The 19,709-nt window shown below is 42.0% G+C and overlaps 2 protein-coding genes across 3 annotated transcripts in view; both read left to right on the top strand.

Annotated features, from left to right (window-relative positions):
* The window catches only part of TTYH3 (tweety family member 3), an 80,798-nt gene that overhangs the window by 26,426 nt on the left and 34,663 nt on the right, over positions 1 to 19,709 (top strand). For both annotated transcript variants that reach the window (XM_083413575.1, XM_083413574.1), the window contains exons 2-5: positions 8,150 to 8,319; positions 14,567 to 14,678; positions 15,588 to 15,808; positions 16,197 to 16,292. In XM_083413575.1, coding sequence (XP_083269701.1) covers positions 8,150 to 8,319; positions 14,567 to 14,678; positions 15,588 to 15,808; positions 16,197 to 16,292 — 599 coding nt within the window. The remainder of the gene's footprint in view (positions 1 to 8,149; positions 8,320 to 14,566; positions 14,679 to 15,587; positions 15,809 to 16,196; positions 16,293 to 19,709) is intronic.
* Positions 1 to 19,709, top strand: part of CARD11 (caspase recruitment domain family member 11) — a 324,316-nt gene that overhangs the window by 295,871 nt on the left and 8,736 nt on the right. The gene's annotated exons all lie outside the window — the stretch shown is intronic.

The following is a 19,709-nucleotide window of genomic DNA, read 5'->3' as shown; positions in this document are numbered from 1 at the left end:
TTTGTTTGTCATTATACAGATTAGCCTTGGTGGAGGTTGATGCCACCAATGAATCCACTTAAGGGAGTATTCCCATTCCTAGTTGAGTATTCCAAAATATCAAAATCATTTGGGAATTCCTTCCCCACAAAGGTGTGTCTGGCACCTTCATTATAGTTTCCAATGTTTGCTGAAGGCACACCTCTTTACCCTGGTCTTGGACACCTGAGACCCACTCTATTCCTGCCACTGTAATTTGTTTAATCTGTTTTTAATGTTGAATTTTAAATGGTTGTGACTCCCTGGGACCTCATGGTGAATGGCAGTTAAAGAATTGAATGAATGAATGAATAATAGTTTTTCCTCTAGCAATTAGACTCGTAATTACAATAGTTTTCAGGCTTAAATTCATTTCTCTGTTGTGTGTGTTCTCCGTATTCCAGTATATCCAACCTGCAACACAGCACCCACTTCTGAGTTTCTCCCTGTATTAGTCTGCATTTTTTTTCTCTTCTGAAAAGGAAAATGGGTTGTGCTAGGGCTGCTGATCTTAGCTTGGGGCTTAGCCCAGTTGTGGGTCCCAATCCATCCTCGTAATGGAGTCTCTTGATTTCTGAAACGAGCCCTGCCAAAAGAATAGGTTCTAGTCGAAAGCAGCTAATATATGAAACGGCCCTCTTATTTGGTGGTTGTCCTCCACACAATCATTTTCATATGTCATTTTCCAGTGGTTACACATGAATACTTCCTCTTTAAAATTCTTTTCAATCTAGCAAACCAATCCATCTTCAGAACACTCAAATGGGATTCTTCTTGTGCTTGTGGCTTGGTTAAAATGAAGAATAGGCTGTTGCTTGCTAAACACTCAGGCTACAGCAAACCAATTAGCTTCTAAAGCACTGCAGCACTTCAGAGGCTGTATTGTTGCCACAGACTAACATGGCTGCTTCTTCTGGAATTTGTCGCAATACAACTGAATATTTTGTCTCTGTGTCGCTAAGGGCATGTTACAGTCCTTGCAACAGTCAGTGCAGTTGGTGATACAAAGAGGGAGCTCCCAGGTTGACTGAGTACTGAAGCCTGTTTGGAAAGCATGGACATTAAAGAGAGAGATTTCCACCACCCAAATCAATTGTGGCGGTTAGGGCAGCCTGAGGACATTAGATGTGACACAACGTCAGGTTGTAGACTGGAGCATCCCTTTGAGCTGTTTTTTTTTTTAATCTACTGCTTTCTTCTGTTTTTAATTCTTCTTTGAGCATTTAAAATATTCAAGCCACTTATTTCAGCTGCTTCTGGTAATATTCCAGCAGATTAGCTCATCTCACTGTTTATAAAAAGCACATTAGATCTTTTAAGAGGCAGCATCTGCTGATGTGAAAACCAGTGTGGTGCTGCTGCGCTTGGAGCTGGGCAACCTAGATTCAGATCCCTGTTTGCTTCACTGTCCTTGCAAGTCTAACATAGCTGCTTCTCCCCAAATTGAATTCTCCCTCTCCTGACATAAAATCATAAGAGTTGTAGAGTTGGAAGGGACCCTGAGGATCATCTGTTGTTTTCACGTTTAACAGGAAATCTATATTCTTGCTTGATAGCTTTCCACTGACATGTTCTTCCAGTTCTCACATAGCCTCCCCCCCCCAATATATCGGATTGTTTCCTTTTCGATTTCCCCAGCAATTTATTTTTAACATAAATTTCCAGTAATTTCATATCGTTGTGCCCTGTGGGCTTTGGAAAAACAAATGGCTATTTAGATAATGCATTCCCACCTCTGGCATTTTAGTAATGCCAGCTGTTCATCTGATGGGAGCGGCAGCAGCTATCTTAAAAGGTTCCCTGTATTTTGAAGAACCTGAATTCACATCTATGCACTCATGATGTTAATGAATTTTAATTTTTTAAAAATCTTTCCATAAATAAGTAGTAACAAAAACAGGCTTTAAAATGGGAACATGTCACTCAAGCCTATGTTTTGTTGACCTTCACTCATATCTAAATGCTGGAAATGGTTAGAGTTGATTGAAATATTAACCAGTTGGTCAATATTTTTGTGTGTGTGGGCACACATGTTTATTTACTTGCTTTGTTTAAGGCATTTAAACAAAGGTCAGGGACCACATCAAGGTCAAGTGGTGGGACAGCATCTTAGCTTATGCCTGGCCATGTGCCTTAGAACTGCGCTGTAAACTTCAGAACCGTGTAACCTGCAATCTGATCATGCTTGGTCATTGTAATGATGTTTAGAATAAAGCATTTGGCAGTAATTGAGCTAAGAATCTGAATACTGTGTCCACAGGTGGGAGCTGGGGACATGGATGGAGTTACCTCCCTTGCTAGGGTCATTGTTGGTGGCCCTTTATAAAGGTGAGAGACCTCATTATGGGTTGAAGTATTCATTGTAGTGACATCCAGGCTCCAAGGAAAGACAGAAAAACTCTTGCTGAAGGCAAGAGTTGCCAAGTTTAGGACTTTGAGTCAAAATAAAATAATATGAGGCAACAGAAACAAGAATCTATCCTCAACATTGAATGCACTTTATTCACATGAACAATGTGCAACACACCGGGTACCTTTCTTTTTCTGGGAGTGTTTGCCGCTCCTCATACCCTCTCCAACTGAATTTGGTTGCCATGAAGAAAATGACCTTTTCTTTATTTGACTCTTTATATTTGACTCTTTAGTTGAATATAGCAGGAGGAAATGCAGGCTAGCATGTCAGTGAATTATCCTGTGATTATTTTCAGTACAGTGGATGCCACTGATGAAGATTCATTTGAGTCTGGTGTGTGAATGTATATATTGACTTAATGTGCTAGCATCAGTTCATTATTCTATTGCAGTATTGGTTCATTTCCTTGAGAACAAATACCAGCTGGAAACGTCTGCAGGCCACCAACTTGAAGACCCTTACAACTCTTAACTACTTCTGACATTTTGATTAGAAAAGTTAAAAAAACAACAACACTAAAATGAATATCTGTGACAATTTCATTTCAGCTTTAACAGATGGATTTCAAATGAAACCACAAAATTTGCTTGTGCTGAGTTACTATGTACTTGAGGACACAGGTCTGCAGAAGTATATTCATTTATAAATTAAAAGAGAATTGTGTAGCCTAGCAAGGACTTATGATCACTGACTTCAAGGGCCAAAAGAATGTTGAGGACAACTGAGTTGTTGGAGATTGAAGGCATCCACTGGGGAAAAAGAAAACGAGGCCTGTTTTATTTGTGTCCTGGTACAGTTAAAACTCGTATTTTGCAGGGACATATCAGATACATGAAAAGAAAAAGGATACCTCTCCCTCCCCCATGCCTTTCCCTAGTTACCTCACTAGACTAAGACTTAGGCTCAAGGTTCCCAGTTCGATCCCAGAATACTTGTTGCAGAGGGAATTTTCAAAGCTTTTTGGTAGAGGAATATTTCTCTTCTCCCCACCACCCTCCTGAATCTGGAGATGTGCCAGATCTTTCCTTACACTGTGCAGTGTAATGCTTCATGATGCATAGATGGCTGTGATACACCACAATCCAATCCCATTGATTGCAAATTCTGATAGCAGATGTATGTTGTTTTTCCATACCCATGTTATGTAAACATGCCATTGGGACACCTTCTGTTTTCTATCTGCTTGAGAGTAATTTCTTTTGAGGCTGATAAGGTAATCTTTGTGGTTCTTGTTCATCTATTTGAGGCTTTACTGCTTCAAAGACTGATGTAAACAAGCTGTTGCTGAACTCTGCATTTCCTACCTTACAGGTTAGCAGCCTTAGACACAGTTAATGCAAAACAACTGAAGCATCCATTTTGTTGGACTTGCAGCAGCTTCTGTGAGGAAATCTGTCTTTTCAGTGAGCATGCTCAGTTGACAGCCTGCCAAATTTGAGCTAAGCTTCATTTAATAAAGATTTAGTCTGTGGGGATGTGTCAGTACAAACTGCATTTGGAGAGCGGGAGAGATTATCCTTTTCTAAATCATTGTTCTGCAGAGAAGCTTTCAGCAAGTATACTGATAAAATGGAAAAGAACAACTTCCCTGCAGGAGTCTATGTACAACTCATGAGTGGTTCATACTTGAAATTAGGGTAGTGATGAAAGAATCGGGTACCTGTGAGCCCTCCTTGGAGGTTGCTAAGATACCAGCATCTCAACTATGGGGAAAGCTCTCTTGGTCCAATTCTGACACCATTTTATGTAGGAAGATGTTAAATAATAATAGCAATTAACAGTATTTTTGTTCCACCCTTCCTCCAGTGGGTTCAGGGCACGTGTGTATGATTCCTCCCTTTTACCTTTGCAGCAATCCTATGGGGTAGATCACCAATCAAGCTTTGTGACCAAGTGGTGTTTTGAACCTGGGTCTCCCCACCTTGTTCAGTGCGCCAGCTCCTAGACTACCCAGGTTGCGGTTGCCTGCCCACATGCTACATTTCTCTTCAGTGTTTGACTGGGTTTGTGGAGAGGTCTGATATTTGTGAATGCCTATGTCAGGCATAGGGACGTGGGTGGCGCTGTGGGTTAAAGCCTCAGTGCCTAGGGCTTGCCGATCAAGAGGTCGGCGGTTCGAATCCCCGCAGCGGGGTGCGCTCCCGTTGTTCGGTCCCAGCGCCTGCCAACCTAGCAGATCGAAAGCACTCTCGGGTGCAAGTAGATAAATAGGGACCGATTACTAGCGGGAAGGTAAACGGCGTTTCCGTGTGCTGCGCTGGTGCTGGCTGGCCAGAGCAGCGGTGTCACACTGGCCACGTGACCCGGAAGTGTCTTCGGACAGCGCTGGCCCTCGGCCTCTTTGAGTGAGATGGGCGCACAACCCTAGAGTCTGTCAAGACTGGCCCGTACGGGCAGGGGTACCTTTACCTTTATGTCAGGCATAGGCAAACCCCGGCCCTCCAGATGTTTAGGGCTACGGTTCCCATCATCCCTGACCACTGGTCCTGTTAGCTAGGGATGATGGGAATTGTAGTCCCAAACATCTGGAGGGCTGGAGTTTGCTTATGCCTGGCCTATGTGCATCTTACAAAGAATTACCATTCACTTTGGCAACATAAAACGCCCTTCACTGCCTTCAAAGGGTAAATGTGGCATGTAGAACTCTAAAAACCTTTCACCGTCTCCTGGTCCTTTTAATACACCTCTGAGAATGGCTGCAAAGGAGCAAGGAGCAGATGATGTCACCCTTTGGCATGATGCAGCGGAAACTCCAGTAAGCTCCTAAGAGTGTATGTGCCTGCAGACTTCTGTGGTAGGGATCATTTGAGGGTTGTTTCTTTTCTTTTCTTTTGTGAAAGGAGGGAATTCTCTCAAATCTTTCACAGTCCTGCAGCTCAATGCTGCTGTCTCAACCATGGTTAAGAGAGAACTTGAAGTAGCATGCTATTTTAGATGAGTTTGCTGCAAAATGATTATTGCAGACCACAGGTTCTATGATAAAAGCCTTAGCACAGCTTCAGCTTGTTTTGTTTTTAAATATAACTTCGAGCAGTGCTGCATTGAAATGAGAAACGGGAGCAACAGACAAGAGGTTTGATTTGAGAATTTATCATTTTTACTCCTCCTTGAGGCAGAACTGTAGTTCGGTATTAGGATATATGCTTTGCATGCAGGGGGTTGCAGCTTTAGTCCCTGAGATCACCAGGTAAATGGGCCAGAAATGGGAGAATCCTCCCCCTTCTTGAAGACACTGGGGTGCTGCTCGTGGTCTGAGTGGGCCAGGGGTAGCCTGCATGTTGGACTTCACATCCGATCCTCAGTACACCTTGGTCATAATAACTGGGGCTGATGGAAATTGGAATCCAACAGCATCCAGAGGGCACCAGCTTAGGTAAGGTTGTTCCAGACTAGTTGTATTCTGAAATCCTGGGACAACTCCTTTGCCACATGAGTGGCATCTAGTGTAGTCGGCAACCTGTCATTCTGCAAGCAGTGGTATTTGCTTAGCTGAAAGCTTTGGTGTTGCTCAGTTTCCCAGCAAGGAGAAGCACAAATGTGTGTGCTTTCTTTTCGGCAGGCGTTTTTGTGGTATTTCAATTGTATAGTGGCAGTCAACCTGTTTTTAGGATTAACATTTAATTGTAGTATTTTTTATGTCATTTCCAAGGCTAAGGGAGAGTTTTTATTGTTAAAAATTCATACTTTCTGTAATTTTATCAGGATTGCAAGAGGACAGGAAGGGCAAAAGAGACGTAACTGATTAAAAATAAAATCCCTTCTATTGCACATTTCTGGGACAGATTTGTCTGTGGAGTGAAGGTTACTAACATTACTGTGTTGGCACAAATCTCTTGGGCTCCATTCCAGGACTTGCAATTCAGTGTCATTTTACAGTCAGTAACCTCCAGATTTGTGTCCAAAAAGCAATTGGTTCAAGTGTGTGTGTGTGTGTGTGTGTGTGTGTTTAAATTGCAGAAAATGAATGAATTTGAATAAGTCATGCTAGAATGACATCCGAGTTCCTCATACTGAGTTGGTATAGATGTAATACCAAACTGTGGTTTGGTACTACCTGAACAAGCCTTAAAGGAACCCCAATCTCATGCATTACCCCCTTCCCTGGCTTGCAGCCAATCATTGCTTGCCATTTCATCCAGCAAATGGTGATTCGCACTTCTCCTGCGCTGGAAATGAGATGCTTCAGTGTGGGGGTTAGGACTTTGCAGAAACTATTCCAGCATGGCCCGTTTTCTCAGTTGGCTCTGTTTTGCCCTCAGTGATGTCGCATAGCCAAAGCTATCCCATTCATGATGTGATGCAATTGATCAGCTTGTCTTAAATAATCCTTGTAGCAAATCTAGAAAGAAGGCATGGTAATTTAGAAGTAGGGGGAAATGAAAAAGAGGAGAAAAGGGAGGTATTTTGGGTGGAGGGGAAGAACAGTATGATGATTTAAAAGGGTTATGGGAAAGATCTCTAACTTCTTAAAAGCATCACTCTGGCATTGAGCTAATAAAGACAAGTCTGGGAGGGATAGGCTCCCCGTGTAGCCCCCAGAGTAGCCCTTTATCTTCTACCATGATGGCACTCCTCTTACCATGCTTTTTCAGTGGTCTACATGCATGCAAGGGACGTGGGTGGCGCTGTGGGTTAAAGCCTCAGTGCCTAGGGCTTGCCGATCGAAAGGTCGGCAGTTCGAATCCCCATGGCGGGGTGCGCTCCCACTGTTCGGTCCCAGCGCCTGCCAACCTAGCAGTTCGAAAGCACTCCCGGGTGCAAGTAGATAAATAGGGACTGCTTACTAGCGGGAAGGTAAACGGCGTTTCCGTGTGCGGCTCTGGCTCGCCAGAGCAGCGATGTCACGCTGGCCACGTGACCCGGAAGTGTCTTCGGACAGCGCTGGCCCTTGGCCTCTTTGAGTGAGATGGGTGCACAACCCTAGAGTCTGTCAAGACTGGCCCGTACGGGCAGGGGTACCTTTACCTTTACCTTACATGCATGCAATCTGAGAAAAGCAAAGAAGTCTAACTTACACACATTCTTCCCAGATTTGGAGGTTTAGAGATGCATTTGGCTGCGCAATGAATTCTGTGGCCACAGTGTATGCTACCAGTGTACTTAACCATCAGCCTAAATTATGACTTTGTGCAATAAACTGTATGAAGAAAAATGTTTTCTCACAGGCTTAGCTTTCAGTTTAAAACTGCACACTAATGAAGGACTTTACAAAAGCCTCATCTATTCATACTGAGGAGGAGTGGGTTTAAGATAAGGTTACCAGGCATCCCCATTTCCCAGGGACAGTCCCCGGATTTACATATCGGTCCCCATACAAAATCCATTGAAGTTGAAAAGTGTCCCCGGATTCCTTGAAAAAAATCTGGTAACCTTAGTTTAAGAGCCCCTTTCATGTGACAGGAGCCTTAGCTCATGTGGTAGCCAATGTTTGTGGCCTTCAGCCTTCCATACTTCAAAAATATGCCCCCAGTGCTAATCAGTGATGCAAAGAAATAAGCTGTAAATGTGAAGTAGCCCTCACTTAAAATACAGTCCAGGTAAACTCCCCCTGTGACTCAATCTGGATTTTAAAAGGGAATTCCTTATTTGCTGGCCTCTCAAGATTTTGTGAGCAATAGTACTTGTGGAGATCACAGCAATTGGGCCTCAGAGGTTATTTTGTATATTCCTGCTATGGAAATGCCTCTTGGTTAACTGTTTTTTCTCTCTCTTCCTCAGGCCCTCTTGCTGCTGGGTGGTGTTGCTCTGTCCTGCCTTGCTCTGGATCTCCTCTTCCTCCTTTTCTATTCCTTCTGGTTATGTTGTCGCCATCGGAAAACTGAAGAACAGCTGAATGCAGATTGCTGCTGTACAGCTTGGTGTGTCATCATTGCAACTCTGGTCTGCAGGTAAGTCCTCCCCCTCCTCCAGACTAACAGAAGGGCAAACAGAACTAATCTGACAAAGGCAGAGATAAAGTTGCCTTCTCATTCTGCCACTGCTGCCACATTTACCCAGCCAGCTACCCAAAGTTGTAGCTTTTCAAACATAGCCTTCACCAGTCTATGATTCAAGATAATAGTCCCTTCCCTAGCAGGCTCCATAGTAAGTGTAAATAAACTTTTGGTCTCTTCCTGATCCAGGCTCATTGGGCTGCTCAAGTCAGTGTAGATCTGTGGTGAAACTGTTGGCTTAGCATTGTGTCTGTTAGATCATAAACCTCTGGGCAAGGCCTACCCTATCTTTGTATATTGCTTAGAAATCCACATCATCAGAGTATGTAAAATGAAACTGATCCTACAACACATCCCCCAGAAAATCAGGAATCCACCAGGATCCATCAGTGGGGGCAGGCCAGCTGAATGGGCCCATTTTTGCAGGAGGAAATTGTTTCCACCAAGTGCTAACTTGATTATCAGTTATCTGCATGCACAGAGCATACCAAAAACTGCAAGAGTGATTGTAATGCTTTCCTCTGAGAGCAGCATGTGGAGGTAATCCCCCATTCAAGGTCATATTGTCCTTAGAATAGAAACAAACATGTAGTTCTGCAGTGTCAAGCTGGCATTCTATCTTTGTTGTTTTTCTAACCTTCAGGAATATCTGAAATATCCTTCAAATGCCTTATCCTTATAGTCTTCTCCCGACTTGATTTTTGTGGAAAACTTTTGTTGTTTGCTAGTTTTGTGCTAAGCACAGCTAGTAAGGTACTCTTCTTACCCCCATTAAAAAAAAAGGAATTCACACAATTAAAAAAACAACACCTGGATTCCTTGGAGAGTTTATTTGCTTGGGTTTGAATGGCAAAAGCTGGAAGTGCAAGCAAGCAAGTTTGTTCACCACCTGAGACTTAGAACAGGGCAGACAGTAGAGGGAATGGGGCTCCTCACCTCTCTGTTCTTGATTGGGGATGATGATCGGTACGAATTGGTTATTCTGGTAGCATGAGTAATAATGAGCTTATTTGCCCACAGACAGGTATGTTTCATGGAGCATTTTTCTAAAGTGAACAGGGCAGAAGTTCTGCTCTTTCTGCATGAAAGCTTGAGATAGATTTGCTTTCAAACTATATTGCAGCACACAGGGGTGACCTCTGTCCATTCACAGAGCTATTTAGATGCCTCTCTGCATTTTAAATTGCATTTATCAAAAGACTGATCAGCAGTTTACAAAGGGAAAACTTCAGCCAATGGTCCTTGTAGCTATTTCTGATCTCTTGGCACCTTGAGCAATTAGAAAAATTCACTGCCAGTCTTTTAAACAGTGGTATTTCTAGCCCTTTTACCGGACCTTTCTTGGCAACCAACCCATTGTGTGTGACCAACAGATCTGCAGCACCTTGGTGCATGAGAGAGTCAGGGTCTCTGGAGAGGGCAAAACATTTCAGCTTTGAATAGCACAATTAACTTTTGCCTTTACTCTTGCCCATTCTGAATGTTATTTTGGGTTATCCTCTAGCCCCTTTCCTCAATCTACCATCAAGCATTGCATTTGCAGACTTTTAATCCCGCATATGACAAACCTAGACAGTATCTTAAAAAGCAGGGACATCACCTTGCCAACAAAGGTCCGTATAGTTAAAGCTATGGTTTCCCCAGTAGTGATGTATGGAAGTGAGAGCTGGACTATAAAGAAGGTTGATCGTTGAAGAATTGATCCTTTTGAATTATGGTGCTGGAGGAGACTCTTGAGAGTCCCATGGACTGCAAGAAGATCAAACCTATCCATTCTGAAGGAAATCAGCCCTGAGTGCTCACTGGAAGGACAGATCCTGAAGCTGAGGCTCCAATACTTTGGCCATTAAGCACCGTGATTTGAGGGTTCTTGTTTTTGGTCTCTTAGGAGAGTGTTCCTAACCATGGCTCTAATCTAGGGTTTCTCATAGGTAGCCACGAGAGACTTGGGGTGTAGCCACCAAGGCACTCGGCTGTCTTTTGTGGGATGTGTCTGGGCTGCAGGTGTTCTTGCAGCTGCCATGCATAGGCAGGATTAGAACTAATGGGTAGAAATGGCAGTGAAGCAGATTTCAGCTAAACATTTGGATAGATATCCTAGTGATAAGAACTGTTTTATGTTGGAACAGGACTGCCTCAGGAGCTGGTGTCTCCTTTGCTGGAGGTATTAAAGAAGAGTCTGGGTGGACTCAGGAATGTCTTGCTTGGTAGATCATGAATTAAGGAGGGAATTGGACTTCCAGGACACCTTCCAACTCTGATTCCAATCCTCCAAAAACACATTTGTCACTTTTAATGTACCTATGGACACTGTAGATTTTCTGAGGTGTGCTTTGTTTGTGATCTTTGGAAATAGTGGAAAGTATTGGAAGAATTATCATCATCATCATCATTATTATTATTATATATTGTGAACCTTCCTGAGATCTTCAGATGAAGGGTGTTATATATATTAAATGAATGAATGAATAATAAAACACCAGAGAAACAAGAGCAGAAAGTTAGGGTTCCCAACAACAGAAAGGTTGTTGAGCTTTTTGTAGTTTTGGCCAAAGTTGTTAAGCTTTTTTGCCAAAATGGGACATTTTTGAGCTATTTCTGAAGAGAATCAGCAAAAGCAACACTGCCAGCATGGGCTGCTATACCTCCAAGTATTTAGCCAATTTCCACATGGACACTGCTTGCATCTGCAGGATTCTGGATATGTCCAGGAAATTCCAGACAGATTGGTTCTGATTGTTGGGAAATGTCTTGAACAACTGCATTTAGCAGAAATAACATGCAAACAGATGTTGAAATATGGCTTTTACAGCTCTGCCAGAAATAGCATTTTCTCCCAATGTTGAAGAATAAGGTGGTAATTAGATGGGAATATTAAGTCGACCCCAGGAGTAACAAAGAATCTTTTTTTAAAGGATTCAGCTTGTAAAGTCCCTTTAATTAACAAGGTCTTGCTGCCACTGCAATATTAACTTGTAAAGAGACTTTTGTGGATGGTGGGTCTCTTCTTAGGAAAGGGAGGGAGGGGCTATGTATATATTAATTGCTGGGCCCTTACTTTGAAGCCTCAGTTTAGTGCTAAATAAGGGGAACAGGTCATTTGAGTGGCTACACACAGCACCTCCTGTATGCATACAACTTTGCTTCCGTGTTTTTGATATCCACTCCCTTATTCAGAAAAAACCCCAGATTTCAGGGGTTGTTAAGGAAGTTTGTTAATCATATCCAGCCACATTCTCAGCCTAACTCCCCCACCCCCGCCCCTGATAGCTACTTATTGGGAATGGGTAACCTTTTTCTGTTGGCGGGGGTGAACCATGTGTCTGACAGCCGCCTTTCCACCATGGCCCCCACCATGGTTCACTTTGTAGCAACCTGACATTCAACCCTGACATGGTGACTGGGAGCGGCTGCCGAGACCACATAACACCAGTCTTGAAAGACCTACATTGGCTCCCAGTACGTTTCCAAGCACAATTCAAACTGTTGGTGCTGACCTTTAAAGCCCTAAACGGCCTCAGTCCAGTATACCTGAAGGAGTGTCTCCACCCCATCGTTCTGCCCGGACACTGAGGTCCAGCTCCGAGGGCCTTCTGGTGGTTCCCTTCCTGCGAGAAGTGAGGTTACAGGGAACCAGGCAGAGGGCCTTCTCGGTAGTGGCACCCGCCTTGTGGAACGCCCTCCCACCAGGTGTCAAAGAGAAAAACAGCTACAGTGGTACCTCGGGTTACAGACACTTCAGGTTACAGACGCTTCAGATTACAGACTCCGCTAACCCAGAGATAGTACCTCGGGTTAAGAACTTTGCTTCAGGATGAGAACAGAAATCGTGTGGTGGCGGCACAGTGGCAGTGGGAGGCCCCATTAGCTAAAGTGGTACCTCAGGTTAAGAACCACTGTACCAGACTTTTAGAAGACATCTGAAGGCAGCCCTGTTTAGGGAAGTTTTTAATGTTTAATAGACTATTGTATTTTAATATTCTGTTTGAAGCCGCCCAGAGTGGCTGGGGAAACCCAGCCAGATGGGCAGGGTATAAATAATAAATTATTATCAATCAATCAATCTTTATTATGGTCCAGAGACCCAACAAATCATTACAAATCAATACACAATTCATACAGCCTACCTCCAGGTTAAACAAGCATTTTGTTTAGAATATAGGGCTTATTATTATTATTATTATTATTATTACCATAGGAACATGGGAGTCTGCCTTGTACTTAACCATTGGTCCATCTACCGCAGCAGCATTATATACAGTGACTATCTCTTCCCTCTATCATGTTGTGTGGGACTATTGGCTGCTGCTGTTGGAAGTTACTGAACCTTTCCGTCTCTGCTTTCAGAGGAAACATGGTGACTGCAGAAATACCTGAACCACACATGATAGCATAAAAATCGAGTGTTTCTTTTCAGCCCCAAGCTAACCTGACTGTTTGTAGCTGGACCTCAATAAGGGCTTAGAAATATCCATTAAATAACAACCTTGACATGACGATATAATGACTTTTTAAATGTTGTGATTTCAAGTATTGCTTTCGGATACTGTTCTACAGAATGCAGTTCTACTATGTCTTTTAAACAAGCCACACCTCCAAACTCCCAGTTGATGACATATCTTATTAAATTATCTCATCGGGTCCTTTGCCTTTTCACATGGCAATACAGCTTTCCTCCCCCATGCGGCCCATTATTTTACCTCCACCTGACCTCTGTCTAATTCATACAACAACTGTGTGGGTTAAACCCTTAAAAAAATTTTTTTTAGTGGATCAGTTACAATCAGTGGGGATTATCCTCTTTTTGCCTGACACAAAGATGAAAGCTTATCTCATCACTAGATATATGCCTTTGTTCGCTAGAGAAAGGTAAGTTAGGAGATTGTGATCTTACTGGGCCATCTGTACCTATTTCAGCCCTTAGACTTGTGTCACCTCAGGTGACAGATTTTTGCTTTTCTCCATCTGCTGGGGTGGCAACCTATAATAGTTGCATTCTCATATTCTTCGACCTTCCACCGTCCTAAATACGCAGCCTAAGGACTGTTCCTGCTGTCTGCCTGCTCACCCTTTAGGTGTTTTGATACACATTTCAGTATTGTTGAAAACCACCTCAGGGCCCAACATGGGATGCAGTATAGAAATGTTTTAATTAATTGTGGGTAATTTTTCTGTCCTGAGTCAATTCAACTTGATAGTTTTCATTTCTGTTTACAATATTTCTATGCCACATTTCTATTGATACTTGAAATGGCCTATAGTTGTTTTTTTCTAGAAAGAATAAGTTGCAATTTATCAAATGAGGAAAATTAAAACAGCAGTGAATCACATTGTATAGATTTAGGAAGATAACTTCCCCTGTGAGTTCAGTGTTGGGCATGAAAAGCAAATGTGATGCCGCTGATGGTTTTCTTTTGGAATGGGCGGTTTCTTGTCTCATTTTAAACTGAAAGATTTCTGGTATCCTGTGTTAGGTAGGTGGTTTCTTCTACCAGTTGGGTGGATAGAATGTGTAACCTGCCAAAAGTTCAAGGTGGAAAGCCTGGAAGCCTTGATTTGAAATCTAGAAAGCCCACACCTCCTGTATTATTCTCTTAAAGAAGTGGTTTCTGAGCTGTCATCTGGAGTTCTTTGGTTTATCGGGACTTCCTCAATGACATGAGCAATGGTGGGCAACATTCCCTGAAAGGCAGCCTGGCCACAGCTTCCTGTCTTTCCTGTCTTTCCCTGAAATGTGAGTCAGTCCATACAGACTCAATAGGCTTCTCCAGCCAGATGGGTGGGGGGGTATAAATAATAAATTATTAAAATTATTATTATTACTACTACTCCCCATCCCACATGAACTATCTGCACCCTTGGGGGTGCCTCAGAGTGCAACTGCAATGTGCTGGAACACTTGAGCAGGTGGAACAGTAAAATGTTCCCTGTCTTAAAACTAATGCTCAGTAGTGAGTGGGCCATCAGCTTTGTATATTACACTTCTAGCTAGAATCCAGAGCTAAAGCAAGGAAGCAAACAAGAAGTGTTTTTCCCCCTTATTCTTTCTTTTGGGGATTATAATTATCCAGTTGCAACCTTTCTTACAGCCCAGAGTATACTGTTCTCTTCCTGTGGGGAACTTCAGAATATGAGGAATAAGTTTGCAGCTGCCTGCATAGATTGAAATGTTCAATCTCTTTCCTATTTTGTCTCCCCGCAGTGCTGGCATAGCTGTTGGCTTCTATGGAAATGGGGAGACCAGTGATGGCATTCATCGGCTAACATCTTCACTGCGGCATGCCAATCTCACTGTTGCAGGGGTCCAAGACCGGGTAAGTGGAAGAAGGCTCCCCCCAAAGACAGAGAGGGAGAGAGCTGTTGTTGAAACCTTGTCCTCAGGTGAGAACCCACCTGTGTGCCTGCCTCTCTGTTCTTACCTGCTTCCCAACAGGTCCTTGACAGCTTCCATTAGCAGAAGGAAATGCAGTTCTATTTCCTTTCATTCCTTGTTCTAAAAATATCCAAGCAAGTCAAACCTGTTAAATAAAGTAATGTTCCATCACGATTATGCTTGGTTCAAGCTGCTGCATGTTAATGCTTTCCCCAAGCTTCCTGAGCAGCGACAATACACACAAAAAACAGCAAAACCACAATGTTAATTTACACCTGTACTGCTTGATAATGAGAATATAAAGAACTGCCTCTTAGGGAGCCATACCAATAATCCAGTTAGCCCAATACTCTAGCAGCAACAATCCTGGGCCTTTTCCAGTCTTAGTTATCTGGGATTCCTTACATGAAGATGCTTAGGTTAAACCCTTAAAAACAGGGCTAGCCCTCATTTTTGCAGGGTAAGTTGCAGGTTGTTAAGTGGGAAGAATTCCTGTTTCAGAAAGTCTAGAAGTGGAGATATTGCAAATGGCACCTCTAGCACCTGTTTTTATTGTAAACAGGAATTTGTCCTAATGGAACAAATAAACCCAAATAATTTCAGTGCAACATGTGAGGCAGTCACGCAGAAGTGAAACCACATGGCCTGCTTTGTCTTCAAGTGAGCAATAGTCTATTACGGTATGATGGAGTTAAGGAAGTTTTGGTTTTGTAAACCCAGGTTGCGTCCACTGAATGAAAGCCTTCCTTAGAGCATCTCACTTGAAGCTGACCAACTTGCTAGCCCTTTGCTTTTATGTGTGTGCCTGTGCTGATGTGAAGAACTCATTCCTGTCTTTCTTTATCCACAGGTGCAAAACATTGCAGTTGCTCTGAACAAAACAGCAGAGCCCAACTTGGGGTTCCTGGAGGTAATGTTTGCTAAACAGACAGATTATCTGCATGTGGTTCAAAAGCTCCAAGGACTCTTGGATGAACTTGTGAGGCAGACAACAGAGATTCCTTTCTGGAAGAATGATGACGTCTCTCTAGAATTGCTGGCAGGTCATATTGATCTGTATGACTGGTACAGGTAAGCAGGCTGTGTACTCTTACATGTGTGTTCTTTATGGTGTTTTGGTGCTTGTTCACGCTGAGTGTTCAAGCTTCAGCTTCCTATGCTATTTTTCTGTAGTTAGAAGTGCTAGTATCCCCACTCTTTTAAATAGAAAGGTTTTTGAGCATTTACCAGTAATCTTAGCCCAATTCTGAATTGCCTTGATATTGATGTGATGATAATGATGCAATGGCATGTAGCTCCAAGCCAAAGCAAATGAGCTTTGTAGCATTCATTTCTCAATCTCTGTAGTGCGTGTGGGAATCAGAAGATTGCTTTGCTTGTCCAAGACTTGCTTTTCACTTATGCGCATTTTAATTGTCCCCTGTGTTGTTTTTTAATCTGTGTTTTGGTTTTGCTACAGGTGGCTGGGATACCTGGGCTTACTCATGTTCCATGTCCTAATCTGTTTGCTGGTGCTATTTGGACTAATTAGAAACTCAAAGGCCATTCTTGTGGGGTAGGTTGATGTGGAAACAGTATGTGAAGGTATTAAAATGAGCTTGTTTTAATCTTCAGTTCTGTGCCCTTCAAGTCTTCCACACACTATTAAGTAGTGTTTACTCAGTGAGCGATGCTTGCTGCATTCAAAAAGGTCATTTGGAGGTTTTTTTCTGACAGGGCCATGGCTTTTTCTGGGAGGCATTAACAAGAAAGTGCATTCATGTAACAGTTACACAGTTGCACTGTTGCTTGTGTCCATCTTTGAACTTGGAAAGGTGAGAAAATGTTCTTCAAAGTGAATGTAATTCTAATGGCCTCTGGTGTACACTCCATGGATAAGAAAGGTGAATGCTGTACTGCATCTCTGGTTGAAGATATTCCTCGTGGTGCAGAATTAGACCCATGCATATATGGGTTGGAAATGCCACATCTTAAAAGCTGCCAAGTCCCTATGGTGTGCTTTGATCTTACCAGTGGGGATGTGCTTATTGTAATAGACCTTTTAATATGGTTAAGATGATGAGGCCCTTCACGTGCACTGTACACCTGCATATTGGTCATTGGCAGTGTCATTTGCATATGCACTCAGAAGTTGAACTTGTGTATTTAATTTAGAGATGGATCTCACATTACAGAGGCTTTAAATCCAGGCATTTTGGGGGCCGGACAGGGAATGCTTACCATGAAGAATGTGTTTCTGGGAAACAAAAGGGTAAAACTGATAAAGGAAGGCATTGAGGTGCTTAAACAAAATGCAAAACAGCAGCTACCATTCTGTGGTTCAGGAGAAACTTACTTATCCACACAGTTGATTAATGGAGTCAGGAGGATTATATCTGTAGCTTCCTTATTGCTTGTGAAAGTGTATTGCACAAAAAAGATCAAGCTGTGTAAATTAAATACCTTGTTTTGACAAGTTAAAATCATACAATAACACGTGATGCTTTTCATTACGACTTGGGAAGTCACAAGATGTGGCTAGAGCGTGACATTTTCAAGGATTTGCATACCTCTTTTACACAGTTGGTGCTTTGGTGGTACTGCATAATTCTGTTGATCTAAATACAAAATTTTCCTTTGTGATCTGGGAGTATGTTCTCATGAAATCAGTGGGACACTATACATAGGATCAGGCTGCAAATACATATGGCAGTCCAAAGTCATAATTCGTGTGTGCAAGAGGCAGGGATTTTGAAACGGCTGAGAAATTGAGCAGAAGGAGCATCCACTCCCCCTGTCCTCCTCTCTACAAAGGTCATCCATCAGGGTGACAATTGAGCCCCAAACTCAGGCCTGACCCCAGACTGGCATGGATGCAGTGTCATCCAGGAATATCTGCAGTTGTTCCTCTTACCCGGAAAGGAAGTACTTGATACCAGGTGATAGCCCATAGCTGTATCATCAATACCATATAACAATGTACCCTGTGAAGAATTAAAACCCAGTGTATGTATATTTTGGTCCAATTCAGACATCATACCAAAAGCAGCTTTTAAATCGTGGTGTGTGGCAGTGCTTTTTTTCTGGAGGGATGCAGGAGTACACATACCCCTAAACGATCTAAGTTTGCCTCAATGAGGGTAGTATTTCTGTTGGAGATGTAAAGAGAAAAGTGGTACTTTTTTCATGTATGGTGGGAATGCAAGAAGGTTAAAGAATATTGGGAAAGGATATATAATGAATTGAAAAAAATGTTGAAAAAACCCCTTTGTTAAAAAACAGAATCTTTCCTGCTTGGAATTTTAGATCATGATATAAGAGAGGGAAAATGGAGGTGGTTTATGTATGCGACAACAGCAGCAAGAATTTTATTAGCACAAGTATGGAAAACAGAGAAAACGCCAACAAAGGAAGAACTGGCTAAGCTGATAGAGAGGATACATGAGAGAGACAACATTGGTTTCAAAAAAGAGTGGGAACCATTTATAAACTATATAAAAAGACAGTATAAAGATTTGGACTCTTTTTGGCACTTTTTGACTAAACTTTCACAACTATATAAGAGGCAAAATCAGCAGGGTGTAGAATTTGTTTAATAAATCAATACGGAAATACGGGGGAAGCCATAGAGAGGGGAGGGGAGAAATGTGGATATATAAATTATTCAAGTAAGATTTGTGGAAAATTTGTTGTTATAATTTGAAAATTCAATAAAAATTATTAAAAATAAATAAATGAGGGTAGTATTTCAGTATGAGTAGGAAAATGACAGTACCCCTAAACATTTTTTTAGAAAAAAAGCACTGGTGTGTGGTAACCATAATTTATGGTTTGAGCTTCCAAAATTACCGGAATGCAAATCATAGTTTAGAGCTTCTTACATGTTTTGATTTGTGTTCTCTCAGCAGTCCCCTACAAGAGTTCACTCCTGTATCCATGGTGCAGCAGCCTCTGGAGACAGAGCAAAGGCAATAACTACTGCTTGTTTCTTCATTTAAAAGCATATTTAAGTAGTGTACACTATGTAAAATATAAAAACAATATCCATTAAAACAAAAATACAGTCTTAATCATGCAATATAAAACATAAAAGCAAATGGAAAAAAAAGAATAAACTGTTTCAGTGATTCGTTATTTTTGTATTGTGTTTTACTGTTTCGTAATGATGTAACATGCTTTGGGACCACTGATGAAGAAACTGTAATAAATGCATCTAATAAATAAACATCCATAGTTAGTCCATTCGGTCATTATCACATCAGACCATAGCTCATACAAACTATGACTTTAAACCCACTTCAAACCATGGTTTGCAGGCTGTTTGCAAACCATGGCTTATCAATTCAGATATCAGTCATAACTCAGTGGGATGCCAAAACCAAGTCGTCATTATCTTGATTAATTGTCCCATCTCTTTATTTCTGTTGTGGTTTTTTTTTCCTATTTGTGCAGTGGATTTTGTGATTCTTGGGTGTAGTATTCCAAAGTAGCAAGCTATGCATAAAGGAGTGCCTAGATTTTAATAACAGGATTTGCTTATTGTCATGTATACACAATAATGAAAACCTGTGTTTTGGTGTTCAAAAGACTGTTATTAACATAGTATCTTCTGGTGTGTTTTACTGGCAATATTCAAGAATTCCAGAGACCTGGACTTAACAATTAGACGCCGGTTCTAAGGATTTTCAGCAATGATAAGGGCTGAGATCCAAAGAACTAATGTAAGAGTGTCAAGAGGATGTGTGTATAGTTCTCTTTTCCTTTTGGACTGACCCCCTCAATGCAGTGTTTGTTTGTTTGCAAAACAAAGCTCACTGGCCAGTTTAGAAATAAACTGCAATCAAAGCAATTTTTTTAATGTCCTCTAGTTTCAGGGGGTTTTTTGCCAGTGAGAGTGGAATAGAAACACAAATCTACTGCCATCCTGAGCATGCAGAATTGACTTATGCTACTCAGATCCTGCTTGTGCTACTTTTAAGAATGACATATTGTT

The sequence above is a fragment of the Podarcis tiliguerta genome, assembly GCF_965153285.1.
Source record: "Podarcis tiliguerta genome assembly, chromosome: 14".
In the NCBI taxonomy this organism is placed as follows: domain Eukaryota; kingdom Metazoa; phylum Chordata; class Lepidosauria; order Squamata; family Lacertidae; genus Podarcis; species Podarcis tiliguerta.
Note: the sequence above shows the minus strand (reverse complement) of the source record. Positions and strands in the feature narration are given on the sequence as shown.